General features: G+C 44.1%; 1 protein-coding gene across 2 annotated transcripts in view; it reads right to left on the reverse strand.

Moving 5' to 3' along the window:
* grik2 (glutamate receptor, ionotropic, kainate 2) overlaps nucleotides 1–23,152 on the reverse strand; it is a gene marked incomplete at its 5' end in the record, with an annotated part of 218,365 nt that extends 195,213 nt beyond the window's left edge. For both annotated transcript variants that reach the window (XM_084557525.1, XM_084557526.1), the window contains one exon: nucleotides 23,035–23,152. In XM_084557525.1, the coding sequence (XP_084413651.1) occupies nucleotides 23,035–23,152 (118 nt within the window). The remainder of the gene's footprint in view (nucleotides 1–23,034) is intronic.
* Nucleotides 23,153–27,044: the final 3,892 nt, after the last annotated feature.

The following is a 27,044-nucleotide window of genomic DNA, read 5'->3' on the forward strand; positions in this document are numbered from 1 at the left end:
GTTGATGTAAAGTTAATCTAATAAGATGCAAATATGTAGACTTAGACCAAAGAAGATAGCTTTGGATTTTCTTCCCCATCTTCCCTATTTTTTCTGAGACTGAAATGTCATACTTTCTTAAGCCGGTCCCCGTCATGAAGGGAAACTAAAGGATCATCTCTTGCCCCTGTTCTCTTCAACAAGGTACTTGACCCTTGCTGTGGCTCTAGCTGTGTCCAGCGTATCAGAGGTACTACTGCGCAGCTTCCTGGAATCAATACATGTACACTTGTGAGTGTATGGCAGGGCAAGAAGGAAAGTGTCCACCCTAATCTGGATAAATAAAAGTGTAAAAGCTGTAAAGGCTCCGTTTCACCGGCAGTTCCCTCCTACATGAGTCGACGGAGGGACCTTACGTGTGCTTGAGCTTCTTGAAGTACCGCACAGTCTCTAGAATTTGCAAAATCTGACCTTAGAAATAGTCCATGCAGTTTAAGACAGTTTTTCACCGAAGCCGCCGTTCTGATGCCAAATTCACTGTGGTCTGAATAAAGATTAAAGGGATAGCTAACTCTGTTGGAAAGCGGCCATTATCTCTTCGCTCGAGGAGCACAAGATAAAGTGTATTTGCGCCTCCCATTTTCATGGATTCTCCAAGGCAACTGCATGAGTTGTCTACGGTTTAAGAAGAGATTTAGCCAAGCCCATCTCAGGTAAAACTATACTAAACATAGTCGTACGGACTTTCAGTAATGCTGCATTTTGTTTATGTTGCTACCAAATCTTTTTTTACTGCAAAGCTGGATATTATGGAAATGAATGTCTATAAAAAGCTAGTAAGTCCTTGCATTCAGTTTTCCTACGGCCATAAACTTTTGTATTTTGCTAGGAAATATATTCATACATCAACATGTCGCTTGTCGCTTGTCCTCTGGAAGGTCGGGGGGGCTGGAGCCTATCCCAGCTATCACTGGCAACCCTATCCCAGCAATCATTGGCATTGGAAGCCGGAGTACCCGGAGAGAACCCACGCAGACACAGGGAGAACATGCAAACCGCCACACCACTGTGCCGCCCTAGGAAATAGGAAATGTTCTCTCTTAAACAAGTTCATCATCTGACTGTCGAGACCTCTTGCCTCTTTGTAGTGGTTTCTGTGACATCTTCACATCTCAACAAAGGCGGTATAGATGTGCATCCCTAGTGGGAAGCTGTCAGGACATTTATCTTCATATACAGTCAACGATCTCAGTAATTAACCTGATCAATACAATGTTATCATCACCAATAAGAGCGGCGGAAGGGGGAAAAAAAAACACGTAAAACAAGAGCCTTGTTCTCCAACTAAACAGTATTTTAATGACCATAATGTGCAATCTGCACTACAAACAGCAGACGTGATATAGTATGAAGTATGAAGGCTTAAATTAGAGGGGTGTGGGCCTGGCAGGCACAGTCTCAGCATCCCAGCAGGCTTACGAGGCATAGCGTCGAGTTGACCAGCTCAGATGAATAAGTGTGAGGTCCCTATCCCCACCACCGTTTATAGTGATGTTTAATTCAAAGAAAGCATCCTTTATTTATCTACTCCCTCCCTAAAGTGTCTTCATATTTTTCTGGAAATTTCTCCCCGCTGACCTTCGTCCAGTCCAGCCTCCCTCCCTCGCTCTCTCTCTGGCACACACGCACACACACACACACAAAAGGATGCACACAACTCTTTTCTGTGCACTTTCCCTCCTCTCAACATTTCTCCCTCCCCTTTAAGTAGAGATTGCTGTCTGAAAGCGATGAGGCCTGACCGAGATGCCTTGGGAAATCAAAGCAGCTCCCCACCCACTGTACCGTAGCAAAGCCCACACAAGAGCACACAAACAACGCACTTTGAGAGAAAACTCCAACCAAATCAGACAATCAGGAGTTACAGTGAGCTGATAGGGTTGTTTGAGGTACGCAGATTTCCCCTCAGAGTTACGAAGGACACGCGAGGAGAATCAGAGTTCAAGAGGGGGACCCTGACAAAACCTGACAACAAGACACAAAACGTGGGAGACGAAAAAAAAACCTCATGCAAAGATTCAAATATTGAAGGTAACAAGATAACAGCAGGGGATAGCATCTGCACAGACACACACACACACACACATACACACACAAGTGCAGATGAAATATCCACCCCCGACCAGTGATCCCGTTGGTTGTGATGTCGCAGCAATTCCAAGAAATGCCTGAAGAGTTTCTTTAGTCTCCAGTCAGCAGAGTGCGAGCAACTTTCTCTCCTGACCTGAATGCAACACTTAGGACACTCGTTCACTGGGTGTAAAATCACTGAGCTAGGGTGCAAAACTGAAATGGAAAAACAGGCCAGCGAATAAAGTGTTGGGAGACAGGAGACTTCCTGTAAAACCTAAAATAGAGTCAGCCATGTACTGGTCAGGCTCTCGCTTAGTGAAAATGATCCAGTTTGCAAAAAAAAAAAAGGATTCTTTGATGCTATTGGCGTCAATGTTAGCTCCAGATTGCCTTAATGTCTGCTGCTGACCATATATCCAAAGCCAAACAATGGACAATGCGAAAAGCAGGCACCTTTTACAATAATTTTCAGTAAATACTACTCAAAACGGAGGAAAGCATAAATGGTAATGTGTCTGTTATCAAAACCTGTGACTGCAAGGTCACTATCTATCTGCTGGTGGTTACTAGGCCAATAGAAACTCAACATCATACCTACTGTTGGTGCAATGTAACAAGCAGGATACGAAAATGAATGAATGAATGAATGAATGAACTTGGTCCATGGTTTAAGGCAGGGGTGTCAAATATACGGCTCGTAGTCCAAAACCGGACCGCCAAAGGGTTCAACCTGGTGTGCGAAAATTTGTGAAAATTACGTAGACGACATTAAAGAGGACCTTATTTCTGGCATAAAATACAATCATTTACTCACCATCCATATGACTTTGGTGTCAAATGGAGTCGTTTGGAAGATAATTAGATCAGCGTATATCCATATAGTGGGAGTGAATGGGGCACCGAAACACAGCCTCTGAATAACGTATTATCTGCCGCAAAACTCGTTCATTTCAACAATATTTTGTTATCATATACCAGTGCTATTCCCCGTTGAGTCCAGAGTTACCTGATATCTATTCGCGGACGTGCAGTGGTTTGTTGTTCTTTGACCAGCTGTTCCTCTCTCTGCCGCAGTTTACTTAATAAATCTGGCACCTGTTCCTAATTTGTCCACTAGGGGTCACACTGTTTTAGTAAGAGTTGTAGAAATAACGTAACACTGAGACCAGGAACTAAACAACAGATTGCAGCAATGCATCAAAACTGCGCTTATTTTCCTTAAGACATTTCAAATGAAAGAATAGTTCATTAAATGTAAACATTTTCATAATGTACTTATTTCTAGGTTGTTATGCTATTATGTTACTGGTCCGGCCCGCTTGGGATTTAAATTGTGCTGCATACAGCCTCCAAACTAAAATGATTTTGACACTAATGGTTTAACGTAGACGTTGTCGCTGAGTTAAGGGCTGAGATCTTCACTTGTGTGTGTGTGTGTGTGCTAGCACGTGTGTGTATTTGCACACTAAAAACATTTCTTAGTGCATTGAAGGTCACTCTGTGAGAGCTGTACGGCAGCCAAGTCCTGGCGGAGGAACAGATCATTCTCGAATGCACAAATTGAGAGTTTAAAGGTGAATAAATGTTCCCTGGGACGGATTTGCTTTCTACAGCAAGTTTCTTTTCAGAGGTCTCTGATAAAAAAAAAAAAAAAACTGAAACCAGTGTCTCACTGGAAGGGTAGAACTGTCGGAAACTTGCCGCTTTATTAGCTTTGGACAATGTTTGCCACGTAGAACATATGACTTATAAGACCTTCCACTAAATATTGCTGAGTTAACACATCGGTCACTAAGGCTCTGGCACACTGATGAAAGAAGTCTCTGTGTCTGTGTTAACATTCCCAGGAAATGAATTGAGAATTAAGGTGAATTAAGTTACTACTAATGTAATCACAACAAACAAATTTCTGGACATAATTACAGAATGATAAACTGTCACTGGATAATAGCTAATGGGTTCAGAGACTGGTGCAAGTGCAAGAAGCAACAGTGAGTTGGTAGATACAGAGCTGTAGAGGGAAGGTAACCAGCTATCTTCACTCTGCCCTGCTCTTCACAAACTCGTGACACATGCAGCATAAGAGCAGATCACGATATCTCACATTTATTTAAAAAGGCCGATTATACCCTGATCTCAGAATTACGACACCAGTGGTATTAATCTGCGTTTGCTGTTACCACCAATAACTACAGTCCCCTATCCCAAGAATCGTTTTCCTGCGTTTTGGGGTTGATCAGCTTTAAAGCAAACCAACCAGCTCTATAATTATATTTCTTTACCCAACCTCCAAAGGCAGGAACAAAGGATTTACAACCAGATTATGATGAAGACACAAGAAACACTCGCAGGCTGTAGTCCGGTTCGGTTTCCAGTCGGCAGTGCACAACAGATATGAAATAATGGTCTTATTAGAAGTTGCTGAGGAGATCCTTGCTGAATGTTACAGTCTACACTGTAAGTACAGCTTTGATAATCAAATCATGAATATGGGTAAACCATAGATAAGAGCTGAAGTTCTACAAGTTTTTATATGATTTCTAAGCACACATACTGCAAGGGTTAAAACTAGGATTGTAACGTTGGAGTTTGTAACTTGATTGCTATTGCTAATTTTTCCTGTGGAGCTGCATCCTGCTGCCATCAAGGAGTGTCATTGCCATGGGGTGGGGGTGCCTGGTCTGGTCTAGGTGGGTGCTACATGTCTTAGTAACATCCACACCAATGAATGCCAGTTCCAAAAGTTTCCCAGCAGAACACTGAATCATCACAAGATGGGTAATGTTATTCACTTCTCCTGTCAGTGGTCATAATGCTGTGGCTGATCGGTGTATATTGGTATTGGTGTTGCCTTTGTTGTATCTGCTAGACTGTCATTCATACACAATGGATCTTCCAGCAGATCGTGCTGCTGACGTATCTGACTGACGACTCCATTAAAGTTGAGAGCTGAGACAGAGCCAGGCTGCTGTACAAACAGCAAACACACACACACGCACACACACACACACTGCTGAAACACTTAGAGTGCAGCAGGCTCTAGTAATATGGATGACACTTCAATCTAAATACAAGCTAATGAAAGAACCTCCCTTGCACTGAGGACATTATTGACATATAATCCCAGCCCCTGGGAAAGGGAAGCCATCGTTCTCCTTCCCCAGGCCACTCTAAACGGCCTGAAATTTTAATACGACATTTTAGAGAATTGGATTTATGGCGTATCAGCAGAAATTCAGCCGATTGATAGATAAGACTTGTATGGAGGAGAAAGGGGCCTGCGCTGGTATTTGTCCCCGTGGCACTGCATTCCGCCATCGATTTTCCTGGAGGATTATTATTCCAGTTCCTTCACCGGCTCGAGGCAGGATGTGGGCCGGAGTCTACCTTCCCCTCAGCAAGATCATTCTAATTCATAACCCCCTTCTAAATGAGTTATTGACTGCGAGAGGCCTCTGCCATTCTCAATCAGAGGCTTTTACTTACAATATATACAGCTCCGGTCTCCAAACACCTGTCTCCCGAGCAGTGGGAGGAAAGTAGAGACATCTGGAAGGCTCAGAGGGAAAGTGATTGCTTTCAGGTGATGGAACGCCCTTCTTTCTTGCACTCGTACTATAGGTCCCGGGTTCTGCTTCATGCACGGCTGGTTGTGAAGGAGTCTGTAAGCATGACTACTGTGTCATTCAGTGGAATTATGTTTTCGGTTTAGTACAGGGTTGGGAGTTGCAGTAGCATTATCCCTGAGTGCAAAACCTAAGCAGCACCATTGTGTGTTACTGCAGGGATGAAAACAGACTGATTAATGTTGAAGAAGCAGATTGTGGTGCATGTTTGGTGCAATTTACAAACGATTCCTAACTACCTTTTGCAAACAATACTAAGCGTCGCGAGCCATTAGAAGCAATGTGACAATTACCAATGCAATATTGCCAACAACACAACGAGCATGCACTGCAAAAACTGAAATCTAACTAGGATAAAATATCTCAAAGACAGAAAATGCTTGTTTTTTGTCTTCTTACTCGGAAGTTTTCATGTTGGAGCATTCTGTTCCTAGATTCTTTTAATAAGCTATTATAAATTCGTATTGAGATTTTCTTACTGGCCCTTTTCATCCTCTCAGTATATTACAAATAGACAATGGCCAAATGTAAATTCATTGTTTTATTGTCAGTCTTACAACACAGCATAGCATAGCAATGACAGTACTAATATTCCTGTTCTATTGACTGATCAGCTTTCCTATTTTAAGTAATACATCCCTAATTTCAACAAACATTTGTCTTGTTTCTTTAAAGGGGAATTACTGTTTTTTACAACCTGGACCTTATTTCTGTCATAAAATACGATCGTTTACTCACCCATATAACTTTGGTGTCATTCGGAGTTGTTCGGAAGATATTTAGATCTGCGTATATACATATAGTGGGAGTGACTGGGGCACCGAAGCGCAGCCTCTAAATAACGCATTATCTGCCACGAAACTCGTTCATTTCACCAATATTTTGTTATGATATGCTAGTGCTATTCCCCGTTGAGTTACCTGTTATCATCATCCAGGGTCTGTAGATTGACCTACTAACCTCTCACCTGGATGATGTCATCTCTGAGCACCGCGCACGCCCGCGATGGTCGGCTTGTTTACCTGTAATTTGCTACTGCTAGTTTTTTGCAACATGGCTGAATATTTTTTTTTCGATTCTGAGGTTGTGGACAACGACTTTGTTTATGATGGACATCCTTACCATTTTGAGCCAGAGTATACGGATGAGGAGCTCGTTGAAAGGAGGATGCGGAGGCAGAGAGAGGAACAGCTGGCCAAAGAACAACAAACTGCTGCACGTCCACGAATAGCTAACAGGTAACTCCGGACTGAATGGGGAATAGCACTAGCGTATCATAACAAAATATTGGTGAAATGAACGAGTTTCGCGGCAGATAATGCGTTATTTAGAGGCTGCGTTTCGGTGCCCCAGTCACTCCCACTATATGGATATACACAGATCTAAATATCTCCCGATGGACTACAAATGACACCAAAGTTATATGGGTGAGTAAACAATCGTATTTTATGCCAGAAATAAGGTCCAGGTTGTAAAAAAACGGTAGTTCCCCTTCAAGCTGAGTTTTTGCAGTGCGGCCAAAACACCAAACTTTATTCCTTTTAATGCCAGAGAACTCCGCAGAACTCTGAGTTTCTTTTATATCAATATGCATACACTTGTCTTCACAGAAAACACGTTCTTTAAGACAGACAACACCATGCACTAGCTATTGAAAAAAAAATAAAAACAATAAACCTTTTTTAGATATTAGACCATAACATTTTTCAAACTAAAAGAGCTTATTTTCCAGTAAATATATTCCTTCCATTCATTAGACCCAGAACCAGCATGAGACATTCACAGTCACGTCAGTCTGGCTGTGTGTGACATTTTATTATGCATCTGAATAGCTTCTAATGTCAGGATGGGATGCGACATTCCCCGCTGAATGAGAAAATAATTTAGGGGAGAAGTGAAAACAAATAAAGGATATAACTCAGGGTGGGCAGGTTTTTTTCTTCTTTTTTTTTCATTTTGATTTATTTAAAGACCATGTGTGAGACGAAGCATCTTTTATTCCACTGAGCTGAGCTCTGATATGCACATGGATTCAATTGTAAATGAAATGTCCCCGTTCTTTTCAGTGGTTGTCTTATGCATGCTTCATATTCAACAAAATATCTCATTTGTACACTTTTCTGAGTATGATTCATAGGATATATCTATTTGAAACTGAACTGGCTGTGGTAAACTTATACCAGCATGGTCCATTACTTCCTTTAAAGTGAAGCTACCATTAAGATTTGTCCTTATGTTAAAAGCAACGTCCTCTATTCTGTATTTAAAAGCTTAAAACAACCTGGTTTTACATTTTTTTTCAGCCAAACTAGATCATGCAGTTGTTAAGGAGATGTCTAAACCTCACCAACATTTTGATCAAACAATCATTTCCGTAAATGTTATGTGGGTTGATTTCATAGACTGTATATAAATATGGACAATGCTTCGCCACTTCCTTGCGTTGGAGCTTGAGTCCGAGAGTGGAACCACACTGAGCCGCGATATTGATGACCCGACCACACTTCCTCCAGACTCACTCACGTTTTCGTTTAAATAATACTACGCTCCGCTCTACCGCCGCCAGTTACAAGGGAATGTTGGATTATACACTGTACTTACAAACGCAACTAAAACGCAACTTATCCAAACATGCATGACACGAACATGCATCAACATTATATTAACTACCTAAAATGACAGAAGCCATCCTTAAAAAATAATTATTTGATGTGTATTTTAGTGTTTTAGTTTGGCCCAAGTCCCATCCACTAATATGAAGGGGGTGGAGCTTATGATCTATACTGCAGCCAGCCACCAGGGGGAGCTCTACTTGCTTTGGCTTCACTTTTGAGGAGCAGTTCAGTTATACATTGTGACATTTGTTATATGCTTATTTGGGAAAACGACTGACTGAAGGTACAATATGAGATGGCCTCGGAGGTCTACAACAATTAGGATGGGAATTAGCAAAAGGCAGCCCTCAATTAGGCAAAAGAGAGCATTGGGAAAATATAATTTATTTCAGTCCTAGCCCTCAAGGGCACAAAGTCATCATGGCACCGGGAAAGAGATCTGAGCACACTGTGACTGGAGTGTAGGACAAACCCCAAGAATATAATAGGCAGAGGACGGCGTGTCATGAAGTCCCGGCTCATATTACCATCACAATGATACGGGCAAAAGATCTGGTCACTTGTGTCCTCGGCGTGTCCCGCTACAGCAGGGACAGGGTGTCTGTGTCAATGTTAGTCCACCCGTCAGGTCACCTCCAGCTCAGGCCCCGTCAGCATCTAAGACTCGGCTAATTACATCCACATACATGATTCATTTGTCAAAAACCAGCAGCAGGCAGGAGTCTTCCCGTTTTCAAGCCGAGGGGATGACGCAGGGAAGCGGCTTTTAGAATAATCATTTCACGTGGTATGTTAACCGTCTTCATGCGTGGCAGTATCATGAGCCTGAAAGAAACATGGCATGCGTCTTCCCGCCTCTCTCATCTGGGAGTCTAAAGGCAGCCGTATCAGAAAAACACACACACAGTGAACGGGGACTTAAGGCCTTGCCTCCGCTCACCAAATTCTTTGTCCCTCCAAAATGTGAAATGATATATATACTTTATCCATGTAAACTGATTTTGTGAGCTTGAGATAGTTTCAAATTTCTATAAAGTAGCTACGAATGAAATATGAATATTTTAAGCAGCTTAGCAACGATTTAAATATATTTACCAGCTGTCTCTTGGCTGAGGGCCAGGACACAGTGTAGGGCCTCACAAAGCCACCACCGCTAAACTCAATTTAAGGAAGCTGATAATTCAGGCTGACGGTGCTAAGGCAAATAAAGTCATTTAACTAAAATATTTCATTTCCCCCGTTCTTTGTGAAAACACCGGGGAGAATAACACGGATACGTGAAGACATGGAGAGGATGCGGCGGAGAAGATGATGGGGAAACAAAAATGACTAGTCCACCATGATGAGTCATTTCCATTTGTATTTCTTGTTTTGTGAGTGCAAATTTTTACAGAGCTCCGTGCAAAGTCATGAAGCATGGACTAGTCTTTGCTGAAGGCAGACACAAACAAGCTCATTTGGAACAACTCAGATTTGGATTTTCCTTTTTAAAGGCTTCTGTATAGATTTTGCCAAGAGACACCATCAACAACAACCATCAACGCAAATTCCTTTTGAGGCTTTTTAATGCCTGCAAGTTCTGTTATTATACATCGATCTGGCATAAGATTATGACCACCTTCCTATTATTGTGTGGGTCTCCCTTGTGCCTCCAAAACAGTTGTGACTCAACAGAGAATGGACCTGGGCCTTCTGAGGGTGTCCTGTGGTTGGTCCTATGGGTTGAGGGGAGGGGCCTCTGTGGATCATCCCACAGATACTTGATCAGTTTGGAGATCTAGTGAATTTGGAGGCCAGGTCAACACCTTGTGCTGTTCTTCATGTTTGTTTTTTAGTTGTTCCTAAAGTGTTTTTGTGTGTGTGTCTGTGTCAGGCTGCATCCTGCTGGAGTGTCATTGCTATGGGGTGGGGGTGTCTGGTCTGGTCTAGGTGGGTGCTACATGTCTAAGTAACATCCACACCAATGAATGCCAGGTCCTTTCCCAGCAGAACTGAATCGTCACAAGATGGTCAATGTTGTTTACTTCTCCTGTCAGTGGTTTTATTGTTATGGCTGATCGATGTTAATTAAATTGTGCAATAACCCCCATAATTATTCCCCAGTCCACCTACACTCAATAGGCACATCTGCGCCATCTACCATGGATACCATTTGCACTATTGTTTAATGTTTACTGTCTTAAAATGCTGCTTTTCCTCCCTGTACCAGTTTATTGTATATATTGTATTTTATTGTGTATAGCTGCTATAGTTTTTCTTTTGTCTTTCTGCTGCTTTAGTTTCTATATTTATTGCTCCCGAACCAAAGAGCTGCCAATCTGTATTGTTTTTCACCAGACAATGCCAATAAAACTTCTTATTCTATTCTACTCTTATTCTTATTCTTAAAGTAGGCGAAAATTGTAGTGCAGTCATACGAAATAATTTTACTCTGCGGAGGGTAGTAATACGCCTCACAGAGTCGAACGAAACGGACGAAATTCACCAAAGCAGCAGAAGAACAAGAAATCAGAAACAAAGCAGTGGAAATGGATGAAGAAACGGAACTTTAAAAAGGTACGTTCAACTTTATATCGGAGCCAGAGGGTCCTCTTGACAAGGAGTTATGTGCATTTACTGTCAATGTTGAGCGCACAGAGTTATGAACCGAGGAAGCTATTGCTAAGAGTAATACTAAGTTTAATCGACAGCCCTGGATTGAATACACTATTATTCAAATGCATTTAGCATAATGAAAAGTCTGAATATCCACATTTATACGATGACGGTGCATATTCCAAACGGATGGTGACGATCATTATCAGTCAAAAGCTCAAAAGTACCTTGACATTACTGTTTCGTCAGCTGTTACGTGACTGGGGTTGTAACGAGAACTGTTGCCTGAGGTTTCATTGACGCAAACTGTGTAGGTTTGTCACCTTATCGTCCTTTTCTCCCGTGAGACAACAGTTCAACAGTTTGATCAGATAATCTAGATGAATACCCATCGTTATTCCACCATGACACAGGGTTTTGCTGATGGAGATCATGTGGTAGGGACTTTGGTAAACTTTGTGCAAACTATAGCAACATTTGTGTCTGTCAGTGTCACGGCTTGGTCTTTTCAGTATTTTCCGTGACTCTGTTTGGTTTTCTGGCGGCACGGTGGCGTGGTGGTTAGCACTCTGTGTGGAGTTTGCATGTTCTCCCTGTGTCTGCGTGCATTCTCTCCGGGTACTCCGGCTTCCCCCCACCGTCCAAAGACATGCTCGTTAGGTTAGTTAGACGTTAGATAGGTGTGAGTGTGAATGGTTGTCCAGCGATCTGTCCAGGGTGTACCCCGTCTCTCGCCCCTGCGACCCTCCAGAGGACAAGCAGTTACAAAAAACGAATGAACGGATGTTTGGCTTCCCTTGTGTTTCCTATTTTAATTCTGCAAAGTTCTTTCTTGTCTTGTTTTGCTTCCTGTTTTCCCCCCTCTTTGAATGTTGGATTGGTTTCTCCTTGTTTGCTCCGCCCTCATTAGTTTCACCTGTGCCTCTCTGCCCAGGTGTATATATAGCCCTGTCTTTCTCTTTGTTCGGGAGGAAGTCATCTGTGATGTTACTGCTGTTTATCCTGCTGTGTGTTTCCTTGTGTTCCTGTCTTAGTTTTGGTCTTTACCTATTTGCCTGCCTTTCCTGCAGCGCCTTTTGTCCCCTTGCTACTGTTGGACACAGTTATTTTGTGTTGTCCATCCATGTGCACCCGTGCCAGTCCAACAAGACTAGAAACCACTTTACTTGCATTTTATCCCTTGCTGATTTTTGATAGAGTTCCTTCTTCCATACCGGCTGCTTATTTTTTTTCCTGTTAACAGCATTGCACAAACTTTAATGCATCACATCCTTATGCGAGATCATGTGAAATTAGAGGTTTATTAAAAACACAGGATCACTACTTCAGTGTATTTGACCTGTCGCGAATGGTTTGCAGGAAATGAGCAATTAGGACGCTCAACCTTATAAAACATGAGCGCCGCTCTTTACACGTGTTTAAATAAGGCCAGTAAAAGTGCGCTCCTCGGTGGGAAATCATAAACGGGAGAGAACAAGCGAAGCGGAAGTGCCGCCGCGGAAGAACGTGTGCTCTGCTGGTAAGCTGCCATAAAAAGAGTCGCTGACACATGATACGCTCGAGTTACCCTCGATGAAGGATGATACAATAAGTGTTGGCAACTTTTTCCGTCTCAACAAACATGCCTGCTGGCTGAAAACAGGTTCTCAAGGACTCTGTGGAAATGCATGTGCCTTCACTCTGTCGTCTCTCCAAAGGCATTAAACATTTACGTCATTTCCATACAGAGTAGCGTCTCTTCCATCTAGGTAAAAAGCCAACCGTTGGTCCAGATATCGCCATAAGTTTGGTCGTATTGGTGTCACAATCATGGCCGTACATTGTGTCTCTAGCTTCAAAAAGGGACATATATGTCTCCCCCTTGTTTGCGAGTGTGTATTATTCAGTCTCACCTGTCCCGTCCCACTCTTTCGCTTATGTTTCACCAGTTAAGTGTCATTCTTTAAGCGATTCCGGTTTCTTTTTTGCTTCTGTCACTTCACTTCCTGCCTTTTTGTGTTTCCCCGGTCCTGTCATTTGACTGCTCTTCCATTATCGTTCTGCCTCCGCTGCTGTTGTCCTTTCCTCCCTAGCATAGCATCTTTAGTCGCTGTGTTTTTCTATCTGTTAGCTGTTGAATCGTCTGTGTTTCCCTTTTCTATTTATCCCAACTCGTTCTTGCCGCTTTGTTGGCTTCAACGTGTTTATTGGACTCCTGAGTTTTTTTGTGCCTTACTTTTTAACTCGCAGTTAGAGGGTTATTTATTTATTTTGCTAGGATTTACCTTTTGGTTCTTTACCCTGTCTGAGTGTACTGTGTTCGGTAGGTAGTTGGACAAGTTGGTGAACCAAATTTTAAGAGAAATAATGTCAAACTCTAAAACTATTTTTACATATAAGGAATTTAAGCCATTCAGTCTTGCAGTGGCCTGTCATATGTGCTTCTGACAGAACAGACAAACTCCATATGCATCCTCTAAAACAACCTCAAACAAACTATTTCCATGCATCGTACATGCAGTCATGTAAAAAAGCAGGTACATCCGATGGAAAATGTAGACTTCTGAACTTTTTGAGCTATTTCTTGGTAGATTTGCCTGCATGCTTAGAATTGCCATCGAGCTAAACCTCCCACTTCCTGTCCAGCTTTTGCACAGATGGCCTTACATTATCTTCAAGGAATCTCATTGCTCACTGCTAAATCATTGACTGCAGGCTTCCCATCCTCTGAGGCTGTGCGGCTACTCCAAACCGTTACCTTTCCAGCACTATTCTTCACAGCTGGTGCGAGGTTCCCCCCGTCATAAGCTGTCTTCACTCTGCGCCAAACACGTCTGCTGTTACTGCGGCCAAACAACTCTACGTCTAATTTACTTTTTGGACGGCAAGGCTTTTCTTGGCACGGCCGCCGTGCGTAGCAAATTTGTGAAATCTTTTTCTGACTGTAGATGCATGCACTTTCACGTTCGCTCGTGGAGTTCCTTGCAGATCATGTGATGAGAACTGGGGGTTCTTGGAAACTACGTAAAAATGACCATTTCTTGGCTGTTTTTCTAACGCATGTGCCCTCACTCTGTCGTCTCTCCAAAGGCATTAAACATTTATGTAATTTCCATATAGAGTAGCGTCTGTTCCACCTTGGTAACAAGCCAACCGTTGGTCCAGATATTGCCGTAATAATTTTGATCATACCTTGTGTCTCTAGCTTCAAAAAGGGACATATACTCCCCCTTGTTTGTGAGTGTGTATCAGCCAGTCTCCCCTGTCCCATACTACTCTTTTGCTCATGTTTTACCAGTTAAGTGTCATTCTTTAAATAATCCCTGTTTCTTTTTTGTTTGTAGACGCATGCACTTTCACGTTAGTTCGTAGAGTTCCTTGCAGATCGTGTGATGAGATCTGGGGGTTATTTTACGCTTTTTTTTCCTTCTTGTCATACTTTTAGAGTACCAGTCAAAAGTTTGGACACACCTTCTAATTCAGTGTTTTTTCTTTATTTTGGGACCGCACTTTTAGATGCATTCAAAATTCTTCAAGTTTTCCAGATTCACTGACCTGCGAGTCCATAACAACGAAACGTTGCTTCTCTTTACTTGAGTGGTTCTCACCATAATATGGATTAGAACACCAGTGGAACAGGGCTATTCATTAAGAACCGACCCCACCTCTGCACAATACGACTGACCCCGCAAAACTCATTAGGAATATACCCCACACATTCACCCTTGACAAGGCCGACCTGTCAATGGAAAAGGTGACGGCCTTGTGAGGCTGACGGAGAGAACGCCAAGAGTGAGTCACGAAAACAGAAGAATCTAAAATACAAAACATATATTCTCGTACGTGTGTATTCACGGCCCATTTCTCCAAAAGTAGATCTTTTCAGATCTCGGCCACACACATTTCGAGGAGATTTGAATTATTGGCATCTAATCTGGAAGCCTCAATGCAAATTTTGTTTCCATTTTGATATGTGTGTGCATGGAGGAAACCTGCAGCGGCACCGCTCTGCTCTGATGCAGAACACATTCACATGATCGCGTCGAGCAGATAACCACAGTCTTTTGTTGCTGCTGAGAAATGATGCACAAACAGCAGTGGAGTCTTGCCCAAGGGCACTCTTGCAGTACTTAAGGAAGGACACAGTGTTACAGATCCTCATAATCTGCCCACATCTTTCCGAATGGAAAAGATTTAATCACATTAAATATTCCCTGCACATGTTTCTTGTCTTTGGCGAGGTCTATCCCCCCCGAAGATGTCAGCCGTATGTTTTGGCAACACATAAAGGCTGAAATGATGTCCTCATCTCAATGTCAGAAAGGCGCCTTCGCCTTTTGTCCGACGCCGCGTGCTGTTAATTGGGTTAGAGGGAAAACGCGTGAAATGGTCGCGTTCCGTTCGAGAGCGAGAGCCCTCTCCCGCAAAGCACTTACTGGCGGAAGAAGTGCTGATGGCGGAGGATATAAACTACATTTGCGCTGCAGAGATGTATAATGAACACAAAGACACTTGAAGGAGAGCAGCGGTGAATTTCAGTCTAAATATACAAAAGCCCTGCGCTCAGCATTTATTGGCTCCGGAAAGGTGCACATCCTCTCGCACTGAGAGCGTGATATGAGCAGATATTTGTCCAGCCTCATATCTGTCACCTCATGTCTGTTTTTGCCAGACAGTCAAGGCCGCTTGATGAAACAATATGGGATTCTGGAGATAAAAAAACATCAATCAACATCTTAATAAAAGCTAAAATGTCTCAATCTGCAGTCGTTTGTTAATTTCTGTCTTAAATTTGAGTGGTTTTTTTTTTCGTTTTATCATTTTTTTTCTGTTGTGTCTGAGTCTAACGCTGATAACGCACATCAAATACCCCCGCTGCCCGTGCAGAAAAGACAAGGGCAGGTAATTGATTTCATCTGTTAAAGGTATCTTCCTTTCTAAAAACTATCCTCCTTAACACGGTTCCATCAAATAGGATTAGTTTTCCTCTGATTGAGGTCAAACGTGGTTCAAGCAGGCGCGCTTCTAATTGAAATGATATAGCTCCGATGCTAGATCCGGATAACCTTGACTCCTCGCTCTTCTAATTCAGCTCGCTAAGTCAAGCAGGGAAGGATGTAGAGCCGGTAAACAAATTACCGGAAAATCTGCCATTTGAGCGCGCAGATCTGACTGTGTCTGCCGCGTCGAGCGCGCGCTGAATGGAGTGCCGGCGCGCGGGGAAATCGCTTCAGTAGCTTGAATGTGACTGGAGATTTTTAAGATCACGAACAAAGACAATAAGTGGCTCTTTCAAAAGTGCGGCAGCTCCCACTTTTACTGTATAGTCATCCATGTTGCTGCTGCTGCTGATGGATTTTTATTTATTTTTTTTCATGCAGAGCTGCAGCTTCCATCTGCTCTTTGTTTGTGTTGAAGGCAGAATCCAGTATCCGGAGCCGTATATATAGCTGCAAGCAGGGAGACAGCTAGCCTGCATGCCACCTCTGAACCTTCATCTAATTGGTTCAACTGCTACATGAAGCCAAAACAGGAAATGAGCGGTGTGGGATATTTGCCGGCCACCGGTCGTCTGAGCGCGGTAACAGTGTGCATCTTTAGGAGTCTTGTCATGCTTGAGGTTGCCAGGTTATTACCACGTTGCCGGGACCGAGGCCAAAACTAAAATCTGTGCTCACCGAGGGTTTCTGGCAACCGAAGCTACAGCAGAGCAGAGGTCTTAAAGGGCTTACATATTTGCTGCTACTAATAACTAATCAATACCTGTTGGGCTGTGGTTTCTTATCTGTTTCTTATCGGATCCTTTTTGGACTTGTGCAGACCGCCTTCTTATTAGCTCACACTAAATAATTTGCCTTTGCACAACGAGAACGCGTGACCTCGCACGGTGCTATCAACATCGTGTTGCTACAAGGGTGCTTACACTGAGCGCGCACAAAGAGCTCTCAGTGGGTTTATAAAGATTTATTCAAATAAATGTGTTGATAAAAATAGAAAGGCGGCGTTAACTGTCCCCCCGCTCCGAGCCTTTACGCTAAGCCAGCTAACCACGTCTCCCCGCCGCGGCGTGCTGAACACACAGACACGCGTTATTCTCATTGACCTTCATTTCACTATGCGAAAGAAAGCAAACGGGCACATTTTACCACACGTTCAACCGATTTCAAAGCTTTCAGCGGCATCCTCTGCCTTGTGAAATGTGCACAATTTTTGCAGCTCTGTACGTGCCTGCTGGGTTATGTTTTGTAACCCCTGAGTGTTTTCATCCCAGCCCCTGCTGAATCTTTAACACACTGCTTCGATTCATATTATAATCACACTCAAACCGCAGAGCCTAAAACGCTGTATATAAATGATCCAATCTCCTTTGATGTGAGCCTTCTTCAAGCTGCAAATCATAATCTGTGAACTCCTTTTTTTTTTTTTTTTCCCCCTTCTCATGGTGACTATTGATTGGGTTCCAGATTTGATTTCTTACTTCACTAGCGAGCGCGCCGTAGCTTCGGTTGACTTGAAACGCTGCTCTTCAACACACACACACACACCGGGGAGACATTCCAGAATACAATTTAGACTAAGCACAATATCACGCGCACGCTGCAGCGGGACCTCCACGCTTGCACCCAGCTGCCGTCTACCCGCCGTATATTCCCAGTGTTGGACACTTACTCTGAGCTAGCCGGCTAACACGTGAGGCCTGCCGACTGGAAGCTCATTTCATCATCCTCGCAGACATAAAAGGAGCATACGCTGCAACGCTTTCGGCCCGGCGCTGTTGCCTCCCGTGTGGCGTCACAAATTTAGGAAGTGTGACAACGCAGGCGGTGAATTTAACGGGCAAGCCAGCAAGGCAGTCCAAAATGTTAAACGTGAAAATGATTATTGTCACTTATTCCCCTGTTCTCTCTCTCCCTCTCTGTGTGTGTGAACAGTCTACCGTACAGCAGCGCCTCTGACTAATGGAAGTTACGGAGAGATCATGGAGTTTTTAACTAGACTGCTAAAGATGAAATAAGCTATATTAACCCTTTATAGGGCACTCAGTGAAATACTTAGAAATTTCAACCGTAGAGTGTTATTGTAAGGCATAAGAAGAATCAAGATCAGTTAAGTTACCATATATGGTTCCTTGTCCTTAAGTACTAACACATATAAACATGCATTTAGACCATTAGAACACAAGTGCTGATTCAGACACTTGTCAACATTCACATTATCACATTAGGACACTTCTTAGTGATATCTAATAAAGCAGTTAATGCTCAGGGTTCATGCAGAGGTGGACCCATGGATTGTATAAAGATGGACGGCGGAACTGCTCCTCAAAAGTGAAGCCAAAGCAAGTAGAGCTCCCCCTGGTGGCTGGCTGCAGTATAGGTCATAAGCTCCACCCCCTCCATGTTAGCGGATGGGACTTGGGTAAAGCGGACCAAAAAACTATTTTATAAAAATGGGTACAGCGTATAATCCAACATTTCCCTGTAACTGGTGGAGGTAGAGCAGAGCGTAGTATCAATTAAACGAAAATGTGAGTGAGTCTGGAGGAAGTGTGGTCGGGTCATCGATATCGTGGCTCCACTCTCGGACCGTACTGTGCAGACTCTGGCTTCAAACTCACAAGATGGCGCCACCCGTATCCCCGTTAAAATGTCGTCAGTTTGGCCAACGCAAGGAAGTGGGGACACGTTGTCCATATTTATATACAGTCTACGGGTTGACCTTGCAGATCACATTTGACCTGAGGATGTTGCCTTGATCTTCGCTGATCAGCTGGGAGTCTGTGTAAGAGTATAGGAGGTAATCTAAACTCTACAGGCAGGAGTTTTGTCGTTGCTTTTGGTATTTTAACATTCATAAATTTTCTGTAGCCGCTTGTTCCTGTGAAGGGTCGCGGGGTGGGCTGGAGCCTATCCCAGACGTCATTGGGCGAGAGGCGGGGTACACCCTGGACAAGTCTCCAGTCTATCGCAGTGCTAACAGAGAGAGACAGACAACCATTCACACTCACAACTGCGACCAATTTAGAATCACCACTGAACCTAACCAGCATGTCTTTGGACGGTGGGAGGAAGCTGGAGTACCTGGAGAGAACCCACGCAGACACAGGGAGAACATGCAAACTCCACACAGGACCCAATCGGCCCAGATGGACGAGTCGAACCAAGAACCAAGCATAGACGCTTTGCATAAACGATGACAATGATATTCAACCCTCCCTCCCCCCGACTCTCCTGCATGTGCGTTCTCTCTCTCTGTGTGACGGGTTCTTCCCAGACCCCTTTCTCTCTCTCTCTCTCTCTCTCTCTCTCTCGCCTTCCTGCTTTATTTGTCTCTACTGAAGTGGATAAACTAGTTGGAAGTGATTTTTCAATCAGACTTTCTCTCCTTCTACCATCTGTCACTGCCAGACTCTGACAGATTTAGCTTTATTTTTTTATTTATTGAAGCAAATAGCATCATTCACCCATAAAGCAAACCAGCAGATTTCCCTCCAACTCTAATCTGCCAGTGGACGCTTTCAGACGAGGGGTACTACAGTTTATAATTATTTGTTATCCTACGCTCCTCCTCCAATGGCGTCTCTATAAATTATAACAAGCTACCTCCTTGCCGTAATTCTTTTCCTCCACTTTGACACTGGGCATCATTCACGCACCGTATCCAGTGTTGGTGAATGAGCGAGCATTAGTCAAACAGGAGGAAATAATGCATTTTTTGGCAAGAACTTTTCAGTTGTACATTTACTTTGCCAAACTCCGCCTACGGCTCCAACGCCAAACTAGAAAAAACCAGCAAAATTAGCTCGTTTGCTGAAAGACGCTGCGTTCATCCTCCCGTTCCACGCCACACGTGGCCATTGTTCCCGAGCGAGTGGAGCTCCTCGGCGAGTCTCCTTATTTACAAGTCATGAGTGAGGCGCGAGCAGGAGCCCGGAGGATAATGTCAACTTTTCGGTTCAGTTATTGACAGACAGGCTTCTCGGGGAAGCGAGTTCTCTCTAAAGAGGGAGTTTTTCTGGCTTCGACCTGCAACATTTAGCTTGTCTGCCCCATTAGACGCTGACCTTCATACTAATGCCGACTAGGGCGGACGGCAGCAATGCATCTAATTCAATTTCCAGCCTGCGCAGAGATCACAGAGACATGAAACGGGCTGCATGAGCTGTTGCATTTATAAATAAGATGCTTTCTTTTCTCTCGGGTTTATGGCACAGATGGAAAAAGTCGGCATTTAAATCTGACAACTTCTAGCTCTGAACTTTTTTGTCCAAATGAGAGAGCATTCCACCACCAGCTCAAGAAGTACTGTATAAATACAACTGTATTCCTGTGAAGAGGCCCTAATTATGCCTTCTCCTTCAGACAACTAATCCCCTTTCCCAACCTCACCTGTCTGCAGCGAAACCCTTCAGAAACTCCGGGACATTTCAATACACCCAGCAGGCTGAAGTCACAGTTCCAGAGCTGCTGGGCCACATGTCAGTGCGGTTCAGCCCCACCGCCGCTCACCAGCCGATCCATATCGAGCTTTATCTTCCGACGGGCCGCGGGAAAATTCAGTTACGCGGCTCCCATTATCGCCGGCTGTCAGCGTGTCGGCCTCTGTCTTCAACAGGCGCAATCGCATCATCTGAACTCCTACCCTGCTTTAATATCCTTATTCCCTGCTCAGCTGGTTAAATGATAATCGGAACCGTATGAGGCTGAGCTCTGGAGTTCTTTTTAAGAACTCGTGTGGGGGAAAAAAAAAAGGTTTTTGTTATCACAGGAGCTGGTCAGATTGATTATAATAACACCTGTGGCACTCTTATGTTGAATTGGATTTCTAAATGGAAATCCGGCACCTCTCCTACCTGCATCCTCAAGTTTCTTCCTAGAGATGAAATGTGGACATTTGAAGGCAACGTAGGCCATGTTTTAGTATGAATTTAAAACGTGCAGTGAGTGCCTACATACAGCACTTACATTAGCTTGCAGACCTGCAGCCACTAAGAAAGCCATAGATACAAGTAAATAAACATTTCAACATATCCACATCAGGGTACTACTCAGTCTGCCTCCTCCGTGGCTCAACAGGAACATTGTCATGTCCCTGAAAACAACCCCGCTGATGTCAGATTCTACATGCACGCTTTAGTCAGACTGACAGACGCATGTTTGACTCGTTCCTCCTACCTAGACTCTCAGTTTCTGTCTTTACCCGGTCGGCCTCAAGCAGTTGTGCCCCCCCCCACATATGAGCTTAAGGTTCTGCTCAAGGTTTCTTCCTGTTAAAAGGGAGTTTTTGCTTCCCACCGTCGCCTTGGTGCTTCCTGTGGGGGCCTCGGGCCGGGATTTGTAATATAAAAACAAATTGAATTGCTTTAAAATTCAAATATGAAATAGAAGATTGATCGGCTAACTGTAGATGTGGAGTTGGGAAGACGTTTACCGGGGCTGGGTGGTCTAGCGAAAGACCACTTTGACCCATACAGACGTTTAAAAGTCAGGTTGCCTATGCTTCTGCTGTTTGACTTTAAAAAAAAGAAAAAGAAATGGTTGTTTAGCCCGTTTTTCAATATTTTCCCCACCTGCACAGAAAGGCAATTCTGAATTGATGGAGTGTCCCCTTCATATACTGTTTATATTTATTTATATTGATCGCAGCTCTCTCAACAGCTTTCTGACTTCGCTCTGAGGTTTTAACTCTTTCAGTCGCCTCCCAACCACCGAATACCTGAAGAAGAAAACCGTCTGCTGAACTAATCTGTCACGACGCGCACCGTTTGATTCAGACTGTAACTGTTCAGTTCTTCTGATTCGTGTCAGAAACAAGCCATGATTAAGCAAAGAAAGAAAGAAAGAAAGCACTGCGATGATGATATATTACGGGATCTAATGAGGCACAGGGTGATTTACCTGAGCCCACTGTTCACCCCACACACACACACACACACACACACACACTCACACAATGGACTGAATGACTCTCAGTCACCATGATGCAAAGAGACAAGGGGTTCACAGGGCTTTCGCTAGTCGATCTGTCTACACTTCTTTCAGACGCGTGCAAATCCAATACGACTCCATCGAAAGAAAAAATCCATCTGCACCTCATCAGTTTGCATTAATGAATTAAAGAAGTACTCTTTTATAAATATACATATATATATTCTTTCCCAATACAAAAACAACGTACTCATTCAGCAAAAAGTCAATTTGTCTGTGTTAATATATTTGAGTGTGCTGTTCATGGCTGTAATAAAATGCCTTTTTTATTATTACTTGTTTGCCTATACAGCTTTTCTTGCTGACACACGGCTGAGCTTTATTTTAATGGTTTACTTTGTGAAGTGTGTTTCATTCTCTCTGTTGTTCCTTTCTATTGGTGGCAGCCACATTTGTGATGCAAGTCAGTGGACTCAGAATTTGCAAATTTGTGGGATAAGTGAAAGGATAATCTTATCTTACATTCCACTTACAGATAGTTTTCAAACATTTGTCTTTTTTCCCTGAAACGTGGACGACTTGTGTGGACTTAAAATAGAAACGCATGCCTCTTGTTCTCTCCAAAGCACCACGTCGCCGTGATAGAAATCCCTCGGCTGCCTCTGTTTTTCTCACAAACACTGCTCACGCCGCCTCATGTAAATACGGTGTGCCGCCTAAACATCACACCTGAAATGATCACATCTTTTACTGGAGCAAAGCAACTGGCAGGCATTTTCCATACACACACACACACACACACACACACACACACACACACACACACGGGGTGCTACGTTAGAGCTGCTGTCACCTCTGAACGCTCTGTGTTTGAATTTGTAAACTTTCCAGATAAGCAACAAGTTACTGCTGCCTTCCCACTCTTGTCTGGCGTGTGTTATTTCCCCATTCTCCTCCGAACTCTCTGGATACACAAACCTCATGCTGTCACTCCAGAGAAGTCTTGTTGCACTACAAATTACCCCAGCAACTCCAGCTGTTTCCCACAAGTGGGGAAAGTGGGGAGAGGGTGGGAAGGGAGGGGTGGAGGGGTGGAGGGGGGAGTGAGTCGCCAACAAACCAGGCAAACTTTTACGTGAGAGGAGAGGGGTGGGGGAAAAAAATATATAAGTAGCTCACCAAATCTCAGGACGTGTGGCATCCCATGAGAATATCCCACACAGTGTAGTAGCAGCAGTAGAAGTCTGACGGTCCACCTGAATCTCGCCTTACATATCAGCAGGGAGGTACTCTTCATGGTGCTTGTGTGGTACACAGGATTCTTTTATTCCCTGAATCGGTATATTCCCCGGAATATCTCTTTCTCTTTAACGTGAATTTAAGCAGCTGCGAGATCACGGCATGATCTTCTTCACTGGCGGGCTGAGCAAAGGTTTTCTCACATCCATTTGGCCAGGGGAAGAAAAAAAAGAAAAAAGAAAAGAAAATCAAAAATTTAAAAAAAAAAAAAAATCAAAAAACAAATATCGCTGCGTGTCCAGCTCACTGCGCCAAGAAGAAACAACCCTCGGACTCAGCTGAGGAAGATGATGGTGGTGGAAGTAGTGGTGGTGGTGGTGGTGGCGGGGCGTCCATGTTAGGCAGGGCAGGGCTTGAAGACATCCATTTACTGAAAGACAAAGGCAGAAATTGATGAGGGGGGGAGACAGAAGTTGGGGTGGCGGTGGTGGCGGCGGTGGTGGGAGGGGAGGGGGAGAGATCCAGCGTGATCGTGCGAGGGTTAAGAGTGAGCGGAGCGGCGGTCTCAGCGAGCCTCTCCAGCCCGAGCTCCTCCTGCTGATGCTGCACTGCCGCACAGCATCTGACGTCGAGCCCAGCGCCGGTAATGTGGGAGCGCACGGGACGGACGGACGGAGCGCGTTTCTCGGCTACCGCAGGTCACACTTCGCCCTTTGATCTCCGAGCCCTCCCGAAACTGTCATGCCTCTCTCTCTCTTTCTCTCTCTCTCGTCGCCTCCCTCCCTCCCTCTTTCTCTTCCTTCCTCCCTCCCTTCCCCTACCCCTGATGTCGTGTCCCCGGCCAGCGAGGCGCCGCGCTCTCCCACAGATTCCTCCCTCCGCTCGGTTCAATCGCCCGTCGCTGGCAGCGGAGCGCCGCCGTGCACAGCCGTGGAAGAAAAGGAAAGGAAAAAAAAAAAAAACCCGATCTATGAATTTGAAATGATCGGGTTTGATCGGAGTCACTCAACCTTGGACTCGTGTGAGGGTACCGTGAAGCAAACCTGTCATTGCACACTCAATATGATGAATAGCCTCTGCTCACCCCTTGCCGTATCTCAGCACTCGCGCTCTGTCTTTGGAATTATTACTTTTTTCTCTCTCTCTCTCTCTACTTTTCTTCAGACCGAGGCTGAATTCAAATCCCGTTAGATAAGAACCCTCTACATCAAATTTTAATTTCATGTGTGTCGGCTGACTTGGAAAGACGTGCCTTCTCGTGCTCTCCTCGTAGCATCGATGAATCACTGACCACTGCTTACCTGGCTGAAAGTAAATCTAAGATATTCAGGGTTTTTCCCACAGGGAGAGCTTTGGCCTTTAACCTGTCTTTTCCAAATAAAATCTCCAAATAAAACCTATAAGTATGTTGTTTTTTCTTCCATATATAAGCACAGTTTGTTTCTTTTGGCTTTCCCAATGTGAGTTTTTAATCAGTTCATCTGAATCTCAGGCTTTAAATTCATTCAGTCTCTTCTCTAAGCACTCAGACAGCATGCTCTATAGAACTAAAGTGGATGCAAGCATAGGGCAAATAATAATAATAATAATAATAATAATAATAAAGAGTAGCAAGAGGTCTCGTTATGAATAAAAATGAACAGTATTCAAAGGAAACATCAAGCAGTTATAAAACACACGTCCTTGTTGCGGTAGAACCTGTTGTGTAACATAAGAATCCAGTAACCTGCTTAACATTGAGGCCACGGCTGCTCGAATTCGCAGCCTCTGCTTTGATGAGTTTTTCAGCACCACGGACAGCGACTCTCCTTCACTTCACTCTTTGCACTGCGGATGTTTTCAGCACCTGGACAGCGACCGGGAGCGTGTTTCAGCACCATGGACAGAGCCTCCCAACAAGTCTTCGCACTCATGAGGATTCAGCAGCAAATCCTGTGTCTCTACATCTGTTCCTTTTTTAAATTTATTTATTATTATTATTCATTTGAAAGCTTTCTGTTTGCATCCTTAATTAGCAGTGCACATTTTGAATTTATCTGACGACTCTGTTTAAGCCTAAAGGTTATTTACTGTCCCCAGTAGACCATCTGTTTCCGTATTGGCATCAATTAAATTTTGTGGCTAACAGTTTGGTAACTGCCAGGCCAGCATTTCCTTATTTCTTTTTCTTTTAATCTCAAACGAGTGTCAATAAAACAAAACAAAAAATAATACATAAAATTAAAGTCAACCCCACAAATAATATTCAAGTAGTCAGGACATAACGTGTCCAGTCCACACTCCAGCACACAGTGGCGGTGACAAACTGATTTCTTGTTTTTTAGAATTTGCTTTTCAAGATTTGCCAAAAAAAAATTGGGAGAATGCTGGGAGGTTTTCTGACACGAGGAGCCTAAGGTGGAGAGGTATTTGTTTGTCTGTGCGGTGAGGACGTGGGAGTAGTTTAAATCAAGGTTTCAAATGAAAGCCCTGAACTAATATTGAGAACACGAAGCCACACTTTTTGTGCGTAATGGCCACAGACGATGCTTATTAAGTGTCCGGGGCTGGCACCAGTGCATAAACTCGTGTGGATTTTTCTTATTATTATTATTATTAATAATATTCTCGTTGTTTTTTTTATAGACAGAGCCACAGCTCAACACCTCTTTGTTCGTTTAAAAAGTGGATTTAAATCGGCCGAGAGGAGCCCCTTTCGCCGGGGCGCTGCTGCGTAACGATGAAGTTGATTTAAAGCTAATGTGCTCGTCAGCTGTAGGATTTAAATGCGCGACTCGTCTCCGCGAGTTTCCATCCAGTCCCGTGAACTGAACCGGGGGTGTTATGCGCGGATCGTTCGCGAATGATCGCGGCAGGCGTTTAACGATCTCCCCCCGTAATGTCTTTCAACTGCACCCCGGTAAAGGTATCGGGCCGAAGAGGAGAAGGACGAGGAGGAGGAACCCGAAAAAGGTGACAAGCGTCTCCAGATAGAGGTCGGGCCAAAGACGCGGGAGGTCACCTCTCTCCGAGGCTGTTTAAGCGAAAGTCAGGGCTTATTTCTGAAAGATTTAAATTGTTCCGCTGCGTTTTGTGGGCGCATTGGAAGCGAAATTACCCCGATAAACTGCCCAGACGAAGTTCAACCCTGACCGGTGAGACGTTTTAGCTGCGTTTTTTTTTTTTTTTTTTTTTTTTTTTTGTGCGCGGCTGGATATGATATGAAAAACCTTCTACTTGTCCTTTTGCAAAGGTATGACCGGTTCCTGCAAGGTGTGACAAAAAAAAAAAAAAAAAGAAAATCCCAATGACAGCAACTTAAACATGCAACTAAACGTAAAGTTTGAAGTAATGGACTTACCCTAGGTGGTGTTGGAGCAGAGGAGAGTCACCAGAGCAGCACAAAGAAGTTGATTTGCTTCTATGGACGAGCCGAGCCGCTTCCCCCGCACTTGCATCTGGAAGCTGCGCTCCGGCCCTAGGGGGAGACACGCCTCCTGTTGGACGGCAGGACGCACTGCTTAAAGCAACAGGGGGCACCCACCGGACCGAATGGGGGGGCTCTCCGAAACCGAATCCGCGCTTTACCCCCGGCGGAGAGGACTGCGTGTCGGGTCGGGCTCAAGAACGTTACGATCCCTGCGCTGCTCGAGGCTCGGCGCCGACACCCCTGTCAGCGAGCTGCGCTGCGAGCAAATGTGGCGGCTCAGACAGTCAGGAACTGGGAGAAAGGATCACCAGTTGGCTGTTAGAGCGTGGACCTCATCTGGTTGTGTCGACTGAGTGTCTTTACATGGGATAACGTTTCATTTGCGTTGGTGGCAAAGTGGATTTACGCTCAGATACAGTTTAGGAAATGTGTTTGGAAGGAAAAACAGTAGTTTGCTGAATGAATGAATGAATGAATGAACAGGTCACAGCTAGGCACATGCTTAGAGTCTTGATTTTTAAAAGGCAGAGAAAACAAGAGG

This window comes from Chelon labrosus (assembly GCF_963514085.1).
Source record: "Chelon labrosus genome assembly, chromosome: 12".
Taxonomy (NCBI): domain Eukaryota; kingdom Metazoa; phylum Chordata; class Actinopteri; order Mugiliformes; family Mugilidae; genus Chelon; species Chelon labrosus.